The sequence below is a fragment of the Diadema antillarum genome, unplaced genomic scaffold (assembly GCF_040938485.1).
Source record: "Diadema antillarum isolate AM-2024a unplaced genomic scaffold, OU_Dant_1.0 scf00000193, whole genome shotgun sequence".
Lineage (NCBI taxonomy): Eukaryota > Metazoa > Echinodermata > Echinoidea > Diadematoida > Diadematidae > Diadema > Diadema antillarum.
The window spans coordinates 141597-154666 of NW_027271082.1; the positions used below are offsets into that span (position 1 = coordinate 141597).

Genomic DNA, 13070 nt, shown 5'->3' on the forward strand with positions numbered 1-13070 from the left:
ATTACTGCCACATTCAAAGAATTAAACAGCGAAGAAAGGTATCGTTTTAAAAAGGAGCAGAAAACACGACAGGGCAGTAGTAATTACCACAGGCGAAATGAGAGAGAAAAAAAGAAGAAAATTTCAAAATTCTACTTCGATACAATGCGAGAATTTGGTATCTTGGTAGCTTGCACTTCTTAACTGCATAGTTCAGTTGAAATCACCGTTTTCTCTCATTTTGTGGGACGTCCGTTTCGCGGTATAGAATGATTTAAGACACCATCGGCGGGAAAAGAAAAACTAATGTCAGGTTAGCACAAAGAATAAAACGGAGACCTCTCCTTTAGGCGGGGAAACTTTCATTTTACGACAGGTAAGCCCCAGGAAATATACTACTCGACTCTTTTCCCAGGCACTAGGGGGTCCGCCTGAAGCCAAAAGCCATTAACCCCCAGGAGCAAACGATTTAAAGTCTAAAGAGCGCATGATGAGAGATATATCATCCATATTGCCGACTTGTGAATTATTTCGTGTACCACGAAGGGCCCACGGTCATGGTTTGTAGGTTACTAGTTGCTTTTGTTTGAGATTTGTTGTTTTTTTTCTGACGTCGAATCCCTCCTCGCACAAATTTCGTACAGTTACTCTGTATCTTTCTCAGCATCATATAAAACATCCAACCTGCTGAAACATCATCCACATTTTGGACTTGTGATTCATTTCGTACGACAAAAGGCCCTTTATAGTCAAGGTATGGAGGTTACTCTCTAAAAAAAATTCCTCGAGTGAAAATTTTCACTCTAAAAAGAGTGAATACAAAAAAGAGTGAATTTCGAGTGAAATTGGAGTGAATTTTGAGTGACAAAATGCTCATTTTCACTCATTTTGGAGTGACGTCATCTTGAGGATCACTCCATAAAATCTTCGTTATTTTGTAATCCTTTTGGAAGCGCAAAATCGCAAAATCCGCCCTACGCGTTTCCCGAAACTGATTATCAACGTGTTACCAGAAGGGAGTGAGGGTTCACCGACTGCATGAAAGTATTTTTTCATAGCGATAAAGGAGACTACGCAAACTCCAACACACAATATCACAGCTATCATTACCTGATCATAGCATTTCGAATACGAGGAATTTGTACAAACAAGAGACAAATGTTTTCAACCAATATAGACTCTTTATTGCAGTTTTGCACTTAGAAAATCTATACAAAATATATTTCAGTGAGCACTGCATGTTTCATTTTAATGAGCAGTGGAAAGTAAAACATATTGTCATATGCTCTCAGATACATGTATTATTTGAGTATTACACACATCTATACTTTCATCTGATACACTCTCTACATACCTAACGTTTCAAAAACATTGCTAGAGTACATTGCACAATCATTTCCACATTGTAACCCCAGGAATAATTTTCTTTTTCGCTAAGGCTTTCTAATAGCGTTACTCCCATGTATACCGCTATTTTATAGGCTATAATTTGAAACACATTCACGCACAGGGATATGCAGCAAATAAAACACTTTTACTTTAAGAAAAGCAAAGCTGATAATCAAGCACGCAGAACGAAAATTTCATTCTAATCAGACAAACATTGAGACGCTTATGAAATTTGAAGTGTTAAATCCTTTCACATGCTATCACATTGATATTGATTACACTCACACATGTCAAATTAGCTTACAAGATGATGTAACCGCCTCACACATTCCCACGTGGCTGGCATACAAATCTTTGATCATTTCTTCGTGTGTGTTTTTCAATGAATTAAAACATTTTAAGAACGTTAATCTAACTCTTTTATTTTTATACCTGTAATAGTTCAGACCAGATAACATTTGCGAACGGGGATTCCTTTTTTTTTTTCCAAATATCGACAAATTGACTCTTTAAAATATTTTATGCACAATCTTTCCAAGTGTACAAAGCCAACTCGAACGCGGAGTAGCGTTTCTCTACACAAAATTGCCCATTATGTTGTATAACATGCGGCCCTACGTAACAATGAGTCCCAGTTGATTGCAGAATTCATACGCATTCCCATGTTATGACTGTATACTATACACAAACAAACAAACAACCTGTTGTCAAACACAGGCGTGAGATACACTTGCTCGAGAACACGACAAGCAAGTGCGGTAATGAATTGAATGCACTACTTATTCAGTGAATCTGCTCTGAAGCAGGTCGATCATCACGACCATTATACACCTCTCCTCTGTTCAAACTATTTTCCTGAACTCGTCACGTAAATCACTTGCAAAATCGTTCATAACATGGATCGGTTCCTTCCCCTCAATCCCACTGGATTTATACTTCCTTCTGGCCACAATCTAAACTCACCTAAACGAATGACATCGAGTGGTTGTTCTTCCTGTATTATATTTATAGACTCCGTTTTTTCGTCCTTATCAAGATGTTCCATTGTTTCATTACCAAAGCTTAAACAAAGAATGACATATATGCTTATCAAAAGTGGTTCATTCGTTTACATCGCACTATAAACTTCATTCAATAAAGTGATATACAATAGAAAGCATTGGGCATCGGGTTTATATTCATATAGGAAAGACCGGTAGTGTTGCAGAAATCATTGTGTTCACTTGATCTTACTGCTTCAGATCTTCGCATGTCCTTACTCGCAACTGTGTAACAGATTACATTTTGGCAAGAAACATTGCGATAACTTTCAAGTTGGTTTGATGAATCCTTCCGTTAGGTTTGAAGGTTGTAACTATTGTGGAAGGAAATTACCTTCCATTGTCGACATCGCTGATTGATCGCACATTTCATCTCCAGCACTTTTAAACTGTCAGACAAATTGCGGGGTTGCGGAGGGCAGAGCACATTCCATCGAGGATAAAGTCCTGCTAAAAATCAGCGAGGAAACGCAAAAGTCACGAACATGGAGTTGGTTCACCCGGACTGTTGGTTGACGTGTTGGCAACCCCATGAACTCTGGCAGAATGTACGTGACCCCGTAAATTAGAATGACCTATTCCATTATCACCTACGTTTTGTTTTGTTTTGTTTTTCTCGCTCGCTTGCTTGCTTCCTTTACGGGGCGTCAATACGCTTTGAAAACCCTGGCTCATCGTTTTCAGCGATTTGAGTCTACGATGTCTGAGATTTCGGCTAGAACCATTGGGAATTTCCCCGCTAGATGCGCGGGGAGGTCTTACGCGACCCAGCAGTGCAAGGTGGGGTATTCAACAAATCGCAAAGAGTCAGTTAATTCCGCAATTGTCTACGTTTGCAATCTTTTCTGCGTATGCCATCAAAGGATCGCATCGCCGGCAGTAAAATGGTCCCGCTGGCTTTGCAAGTGGTGGCAGAGTTTTATTGTGTGGTTACGTTTTACTTGGAAGCTTTGAGTTGTTTCTTCGTCCATTCCTCATCGATCTATGATATTCAATTAAAGATAATATAAACCAGAGCAGAGCGGGCTCTGAAAAATTCGAACGAGCCGTTAGTTTGACTCGACGTGGTACCACGACAATCAACATACACGTATTGTACGAAACCATTATTGCATGATTACTAAGACATGAGAGCACTTTGGGGAGAGTAAGTCTCACAGTGTTAGTTATATGAAAGGTACTTTAACCTGAAACACAAACTAAGACAAGGACCCCGTTTACAGTGCCAGGCTCGGCCGCGGCTCGGCCGCGGCCCAGCCCACCTTCATTTCAGTGTAAACGTGCAAAAGGCCAAATGCGAGGCCAAAATTGGCCTCGCATTTGGCCACGCTCTGGAGGTGCACTGCAAAAAGTCCGGTGTTAAATAGTGAACACCGAGCTGGTTTTAAATTTTCGGTGCTCATTTATGGTGTTAAATTAACACCTATGGGTGTCATTTCAAAATTTTAAACTGTTTTTTGAAGAGTTTCTTAGTAACTGCACTTCTTGTTGATTTTTTATTTAAACAAGACGATCAAGAATTTTACATTAAAATACTAGATTTTTGAAAAAATGTGAAAATAAATTTACACCAAAGTAACACCAGCTGGTGTGGTCCCTTATTGAAGCTGGACGGGTGTTAAACCATTGATATTAACACCAGCAAATATCAAATCAACACCATGTGGTGTCATTTTTGAATTAACACCAGTACAGTGTCAAAATAACACCAGGTACAGTGTCAAATTAACACCACGAAGTGTCAGGTGAACACTTTTCAACACCATCACAGTGCATTTTTAACACCTGTGGGTGTGGTCCTTTATTGAAGTTTGATCGGCGTTAGATTTAACACCCGTGGTGTTAAATCTAACACCGATGTTTTTACAGTGTGGTCTCGGCCGCGGCCGAGCCCGGCCTTTTGTCAGTGTAAACGCAAACTGGGCCAAATGCGCAGCCAATTCTAGTCTGGCTTCCAAACCCTCTGTCTGTACTATTTCGCTATTCAGGATATTAACCCCCTCAACGTCGAAAACTAGTATAGTTTAAGGTGGTTTTGTCCTGCAAAGGATTTTTTCCTTCGGCAAAGGCCTTTGCCCGAACGGCGACTTCGTCGCCACGGAATTCAGTTGGCAAAGGGTCTGAAAACCAGACAATACCAAACTGCGTTCGTTTACATGCAGAGCGCCACTACGACAAAATATTGAAAGGTTTGAATCAAAAGCGCGGCCGAGCCCAGCAGTGTAAACGGACAAAATTGCGGGGCTCGGCCGCGCAATTGAGGCCGAGCCCGGCCCCGCACTGTAAACGGGGTCAAAGAAACTCAGGGAAACTTTAGAGGTACCAAAACTTTATTTTATCTTTGAGGCTGAATTGCTTGGCTAGACACTTAACATTGATAAATCATAATGCACGTAAACAAGAAAGACAGTGTACTTAAATGACAAATTCAACTTTTAAGCAGCCGAAAACGTCGTCTATGATATGGATTACACAAGAGTATTTCAGATATTAAGTGTTACTTGGTAATCACTGATCACTGTTGCTTCTTTTCTGTCAAACAACAAGAGTTAATCTAATGCTTTGCAGATGATTTACGTGTCACAGTGCTTCGAACAACAAGACATCGAGACAAGTAAACGGCAGGAACAAAAAAACAATTTGCATGCCAGCTTTCTTGTCATGCCACTTCAGTTGAAATGGGTGGCTCGTTAGAGACGCGCTTATCATAAATAACAAAAAGATAACTATTCAGCAATATAAGCACAATCCATACACAACTGATTCACCAAACGGAAAACGAAACAAACTGAAACTAGTTATGTATATACATGAATAAACATATATACATATATATATATATATATATATAACGCGTTCAATTTTGCCTTTATATTCTCACGTATTGTCAATATGTCAGACCTTTCCTAGAACAAAATAAAGGACGGTATTTCAGTTACAGGTATGTTTAAATTAGGTAAATACAGTGCATACTGCTGTTTAATGCAGGCAGTAAAATACAGAGTTTTTTATCGTTACACGAAGCGCGCGGCTTTAGATAACTACCGTGAAATTGATTACAAAACAAACTTTAATCCCTGTAACGTGAAGACTGCTCTTCAGATTGTCGTTACCTTTTCAACCAAAGGGGTTAGTGAGTTTGTGGTCCAGCGGTTCTGAACAGAGACTTATCTCACTTCTGTTGCTACATGTTCTTTTGTATTCTTTTCTACATGTATGCACGTATATGTGACGTACATACTCTCTTATCGTTATGCCTTCTTTTTTTTGTTGAAAAAATGTAAACCATACAAACGAATGCAAAAGAAATTATATCTGGCAAGGATTAATGTACCACAGGAAATATAGCCTCTCCCTTAAGGCAACATATATTGCGTTGGACAGGCAGCAGGTAGAACACATGACACAGTGTCGAAAAAGAATACCCTCGGATAACAGAACGCCAAATTGCTCGTGATCTTGACATTTATGAGATTGAGATGATCTTGACATTTATGATATTCCTCGACGCGTCAATGAAAACGGCAACAAGGGCAAGAAAACAGATGAAGTGGATGCCAAAAGGAATTGCCATTATTAATGCCTGTATCCGGTTTCCCATCCAGCCACCATTGGCGGTTCCAGGAAGCCACGGAACTCCCTTCCGTCGGGTGACCAGCGGGCTCCGTATCCCTCGATGTTGCGAACCTCCAGAATGGGCAAGGCGTGCTGCAGAAAAAGAGAATGAGAACAAAAGCAAAGGTAATTTCCGTGCAAATAACGTATGTCGCGTGATTCAGGAGGGAATAGGATTTATCAGTTAAAATGCATGGAGAGTAGACTGGAATATGTGCACCCTAAAGACAGCACGCTTATAGGTACCGAAATTTTCACACAAAGTTGCCACAACAAAGAAAACCAAAATTGGGGGCTTGTCCGGGACCGCTACGCCACAGACCAAAGTTACAATTACACATGTGCTCAGTGCGGTTGATTCACTGAACGTATCTGAACAGTGGAAACCCATATCGCATTGAACATATCCAAAACACATCTTTTCTTTGGAAATGGAATCCCCGTGGATATCTGAGCAGATTTTTTTTTCTATTTTCCTCATCTGAGGTACTTTATTTTTCCACATAACTTCGCATATTTACAATCACTTTATCCACAAGTATCCAAACGCACTCAACACAATCATTTTGACGGGAAAAAAATAATCAAAGGGTACATCAATGATACCAACCAAAGTAGTTGAGTATTCTTTAATAATCCAATATCACTGAATCTTGTTTGGTTGCACTTCAAACTGATCTGTGCAAATTGACGTTCAATGGGACGTTCTTAATAGATCCAAAATCAAGATGCAACAAGTGCTACGAGGGAAGACACACACAAAACAAAGCAAGTGGACTTCTACAAATGTACACCAAAATCCAATCTTGAGATTCGGTGATTGCTGGAGGCCCCGTGGGCAACAACATAATTTGGGGTTTTGGCTACGCTCTGGGGACCCCTGGGGGGCAACACCCGTACGTTCGTATTGTACAAATTTCGAAATCTGGGTCCCGATAAGGGTCGCAATTACTTGCGAAAAGCTGACCTACGCATGTACATAAGTAATGGTATGCTTACTACACCACAATACCAATTCAATACACCACGGCACGTCACAGCTAGTAAAAATAGGAAGGAACGACATGCGCAGTACATTGTGGGATATGTAATTATTTTTTTCCGGTCACCGTTCACTCTGTACAGCTTCGCGTGCTTTTGCACAAAAATCGCACAAGATCACGACCCAAATATTGTAGAATAACGCGCTATTTCTGTTCACACTATCACAATTTCTGAATAAACGCATTATTTTGAACGCATTTAGAACGGTACTTACGCCTCTCCCCCCCAATTAATTACTTCTGCCAAATGTGGTCAAAATCTTGTCACCTGCTGACAAGATGAATGGAAAAAGAAAAGAAAATTAGCCGATTTGGGGTATTTGGACCCTGCCCCAGGGTCCCCGTGGGAGGCACCACCACTACATTATAGGCCTACATACCCCGCTGGAAAGAAAAGTGTCCCGCAATGTGAAACACAATGTGAAATGCAATGAGGCTTCTCTTCACATAGTTACATTCGAACGTTTTAACATTGTGAACACGTTGTGAATCATCAATTCAGTGTGAAATAGAACATACCATGTGAATACGGTGAAAAACCACACAACAGTCATTCATTCAAGTGTACGGCGCAATTTGCCTGGTTGATACCATTTACTGACTACTGCTAGTCACCTGGGACGAACCACGAGGGGTCGGCATCATTCGCAGGTTTTCTTGTGCGGGTGTGTAGGGAGACCACTATACCAGGTTGGTACCCTGCTCTTTGCGATGAATGAATGACGTGGGCTCTTTAACGTTCGCGGCTAACTCAAACACTGGACCTCTATTTAACGTCCTATCCCTAGTGACAGAGTGTTTTGCCTCTTATTGTAGGGGACAGAATGCTTACACACGACATTGCTCTGTCAAACTCGGGAATCGAACCCGGTACCCTTGGATCTGGAGGCAGACGCGCTACCGACTGAGCAATGCCACCACCAACGCCACAGTGTGAAATCATCTTCACACTGTTAAATTCGAGTGTTTTCACATGTAATTCATGAAAACATTTTTAACACGCTGTGGGACACCGTGTTCTTTCCAGCACGGCACTATGATCCCCTACCCCACTGTTGATTCCCGACAATTTTTGGTCAAAGTTCATAAGTATCTTCTCGATTTCACGAAGAAAATAAAAATGTCTAAAATCATGGAAACTAGCTTATTTTGCGTGTTTGGGTCCAAGCGTCCATACCCTTTAAGACCCTACCATGTAAATCATAGTCTTGCACCTCCGTTTTAAGTTTGCATTTTGTCGATTTGCCATCTCTCTGATTTCTTGAAAATCGTTACACCCTTATAGAGTTTGCTGCCTTCATACTTCAAACTAATTATGACGCCATCGACTTTTTGTGTGTATGGATTTGGTACACAAAAATGTAATCGCTAAACCTTTCTGCTCACAAAGACTAAAGAAATGGGGAATATATACACGATCTGAATTCAGACGGGGAAAAGTTGCGTGAACTACAGGGATATATTTTGGTACGGGGTATCTTTGGACATTTGAACGTTTAATCTGCTATTACACAAATAGCCAACGTCGAATACCGAATTATGCTACAACCATGACCATGGAGGTTTTTTATTTGAAAACAAGGAAAAGTAGAAATTACGCGGTGCGTAATATATGTCCCCGCCGGAAGTAGCATTTTGTAACAAAATGTGCAATATAGGTAAAAAATCAAGGTCAAAGGTCAAAGAAGTCAAAGGTCAAAATTCTGTGTAGAAGTTTTGAAGCCCTCACCTAGTGCCATCACATAAAGCAAATGGAATCGAAATTGGGTTAGAAATGGCGAAGGAGTAGCATTTTGTAGCCAATGTACAATATAGGTCAAAAATCAAGGTCAAAGGTCAAAGAAGACAAAGGTCAAAATTCTGTGTAGAAGTTTTGAAGCCCTCACCTAGTGCTATCACATAAAGCAAACGGAATCGAAATCGGGTTAGAAATGGCGAAGGAGTAGCATTTTGTAGCAAAATGCACAATATAGGTCAAAAATCAAGGTCAAAGGTCAAAGAAGTCAAAGGTCAAAATTCTGTGTAGAAGTTTTGAAGCCCTCAACTAGTGCCATCACATAAAGCAAACGGAATCGAAATCGGGTTAGAAATGGCGAAGGAGTAGCATTTTGTAGCAAAATGTACAATATAGGTCAAAAATCAAGGTCAAAGGTCAAAGAAGTCAAAGGTCAAAATTCTGTGTAGAAGTTTTGAAGCCCTCACCTAGTGCCATCACATAAAGCAAACGGAATCGAAATCGGGTTAGAAACGGCGAAGGAGTAGCACTTTGTAGCAAAATGTACAATATAGGTCAAAGGTCAAGGTCAAAGGTCACAACTGAAATTCTGTGTAGAAGTTTTAAAGCTCCCATGTAGTGCTATCATATAAAGCAAACAGAATCAAAATTGGCTCATAAATGACAGAGAAGTAGCAAATTGAACATTTTGATCACACACGGACGCACACACGGACGCACGGACGGACGCACGGACGGACGCACGGACGGACGCACGGACGGACGCACGGACGGACGGACACACACACGTACGGAGCCCGTTTCATAGTCCCCTGCCCGAACTCGTTCGGCGGGGACAACAAGGATCCATGGGGCATGTAATGAAATCGCAGATTTAAATATTCTTCAACACATTGCATATCTGTTAGCAATGAGTACATATTCTTACAGCAGGATAATGGCAGAGCCCCGGCTTCCTGATGGTTATAGTATCATTAACGGAAAGGAAAAAAATAATTGGAAATACCAGGGAGAGCTCGTATAGGGCACACTTACATTTGGGCCCACAAGAGCTAATGGACAGTTTGGCATTTACGGGTTAATGAACGAGCAGCCGCATTACATTGTGTTACATAGGCTGTTTCTAATCACTGTGTACGGGAAATTCATAGGACAGATGAACTCAGCGCATGAACTTTGAATATAGAAACGGCTTGGCAGACTTACAAACGCTGTTCGGTGGCAATGACCTGAAAGTTTTGTGTTTTTTATTTTTCATCTTTTGTCCATCATTTTTCTTCACTCTCTTTACTCTCCATCTATCTTCGGCATATACAATCAGCACTCAGGAAAATAGCAGAATTAGGGCGGAGAAGTTCTGCTGCCACTTCGGGAAATTACTGAATTTTCTTCCGATTGACGCGATTCCCGGCTAATTTCCCCCGGCTTCGCGCCAGGCTCTGAAATAATAGTATGATGACTGCCGTATTTACGAGAGGTTTTGCCTGACCGACGACGCTGCCCTCTCGACGCTGTCTATCTGGGAGGAAGCGTTGGTAAGGACCTTTCAAACGCGATCACGAAGACAGGAATGGCCTTTATTCAGAGTCGGTAATAATTGGTTGAAAATTTTCGATCGCAATTTTTGGGTGACCTTGTGATGGAAATACTGGCCAAGGATCTAGTGCTGATTCACTGAAAATACACAATCGAAACCGAACAGTCGCACACGTCATTGACCGCCTCTTCACATCATTCTATAGTGTCGCTTTATTTAATGTAACTCGTAGGACCATGGAGCTACCAAAATGACGGTAGCTCCATGGTAGGACAGAGCAAAGGACCGCGTAACATGCCTGGATGAATTTCATCATCAATACGACCCTTTGAACATTAAATGATTCTATGTCTCACTGACAAATGAGACCTACTCTGAACAGATATGTGGGGCTATTCAACTTGCATGGTAATGTGATCACTCGAGCAAAATGTTTCCTTTTTTCAAACATTTGAAAATTGAAATAAAACGGTAGCATTTATTCGATATGGATGAAGACTCCAAGGGGATGTAGCAAGACCAATTTGGCGTGTGTCATGATAAGCACATTCGGGCATTACATGGGAAGGTTGTGCCAGGATCACACGTTACTGCGAATTTCGACATTCAGCGGAATCCTCTTTTACGACAGACAGGGCTGCACATGCGAGTATCACTTGGTGTAAATAGTTGGTTTGGCACTAAGCACGCGAAATGACTCAGCACGTGTTGTTTCGTGTCGTTTTCCTTGTTTTTGTTCTTGTTTGCTTTTTAAACTGTTGTTTCTATGGTAGCACGTGAGAACATGTCATGAGAGAGAATGAGTGGTGACGGAACACAAGGGCTGACAAGACTAAACAAAATGGGCTAGTCTCACTGTCGAGACTCATATTTCAGCAATGCTGACACACCGCTCTTTAGTATTTGTAATACGATAATTCTGAAAAACAAAACTCATGAATACTGTCAGTACTTTTGATAACATTATACATTTTCCCATGATCTCACGTAATACTAAAAAAGAGCAAAATCCTAATGTCCTAAAGTGTCGTTTCAACGGCAGCGTCACTCTTAATCAGGGGGAAAACACACACAAGCGAACATAAACACATACACAAAGATGTGGGTATTCATGCAACCCATCTACCAAAGTCGAAAGCAAAACCAAAACCTTCGTCAGTCAGAGAAAGAAGAGAACGAGTGCACGTGCGTTTACTGGCAGTGCCAAAAGGTGGCGCGACTCAAGCGAGAACTTGCGTGTCTGGCATGGCCTGTATTCGTACGACGGGGGAATCCCCCTGTCAAATCCAACAGACTACAACGCCCCCTAACTGCTGCCCTGGTAATCTGACCGATCTGATCGAAGAAGGCATAATCCACCCACACGTGCGTAATGCACACACGGATTACTCGAACAGTCCTGCATCCTTATTAATGATGTGAGCTTGTAATGATGATTCGCGGAATGTCTGGTGGCAGAGACTAAGGCGACGGTTATCGCGTGAATCACATCACGCCAAAAAGTGCAGCTCGCAGCGCGGCCACGGCACGCGATCCTTTCATGGGTAATTTCCCCGACGAAATAAAAACGTGATCGGGAAGAAAAGGGGACAGGAGGGTAGGGTCGCCGGAAGGTTAAGAGGCGGAAATTTGCCAACTTGTGACTGACCAATTCCCGTCTAGTACTGTCATATACGCAGCAAATGAGCAATGACTGACTACGGCTGCTGACGACGTATGAACACGACAATCGAGTCAGAGGAACAGGTCACGATTGTCAAGGCAAGGCCCACGCCCGGGCGTTCTCGCGATGGCGGCGCCGACAAATCGCGTGGCACAGACTTTTAATTACGCCTGCTTATCCAGCGCACGCGAGCGATTCACGCACCGCACGCGAACTCTCCATACCCCATGCCCCATGCCCTGTTTTAAGGACCAGCCTAAGTAAAAGGGGTAGCCCTTTCTCACGGAAATGAAGAAATATTTTGTCGACGCAGGGAAGAGGGAAGGGGAGGGGATGAAACTTACGCTGCGCTGAGTAAAGTAAAAAAACCGCGTGCAATTAATCCTGACAAGAAGCAGCTCTGAGTATGATTACTAAAGGCTACTCGCTTAATATTGTAGGACGTATAATTTTCCCGGGAGACAGGCTTGTGACCCGCCATGTCATCAATCATAATAGTGCGTGCGGCTAATAGCATTGATTAGCCATTTTGCTGGAATCCCTTTGCGGGAAGATGTCCGTTGAAATCAACACCAATTGACTCACGTAACAAAAGGAGAAAATAAGTAAATTGAGTTAAGGCTATCAAGAATTTCGCACGACAACGAGTTGGATCATCCATACACATTCAAGACACTTTTTTTTCTCTCCCCTTGAAATGTGGAGCCTCTAATACAACAAAATTTATCATGACAAAACTGATGCGTTAACAATGAAAATGATACTCGTCATTATAATCCCAACCACCATCAATGACCATCACGTATATTATCAAGAGAAGAAAAGAACAAGAATATAGAAATTGTAGGAATGCCGAATGTAAGAGATATAGTCCCGAGCAGGACGTGTGATTGATTCGAATCTCCGTAACATTCTGCTCATCAGATGAACAGATCGAGCTACTAACATTTTACACTCGTCGAAGTATGAGATAAAGGAAGTAGCAAAAGAAAGGCCTACTGTGAAATAAATAGAGAAAAGGGATTGTGGCACACAGTCGACAAGGATGTACACAAATATATACAGTCGA

General features: G+C 41.6%; 1 protein-coding gene across 1 annotated transcript in view; it reads right to left on the reverse strand.

The window, feature by feature from the left end:
* Positions 1 to 5269: 5269 nt before the first annotated feature.
* Positions 5270 to 13070, reverse strand: part of LOC139723577 (uncharacterized) — a 40360-nt gene continuing 32559 nt past the window's right edge. The window contains exon 7 of the mRNA XM_071634813.1: positions 5270 to 6116. Within this exon, the coding sequence (XP_071490914.1) occupies positions 5985 to 6116 (132 nt within the window). The 3' untranslated portion in view covers positions 5270 to 5984. The remainder of the gene's footprint in view (positions 6117 to 13070) is intronic.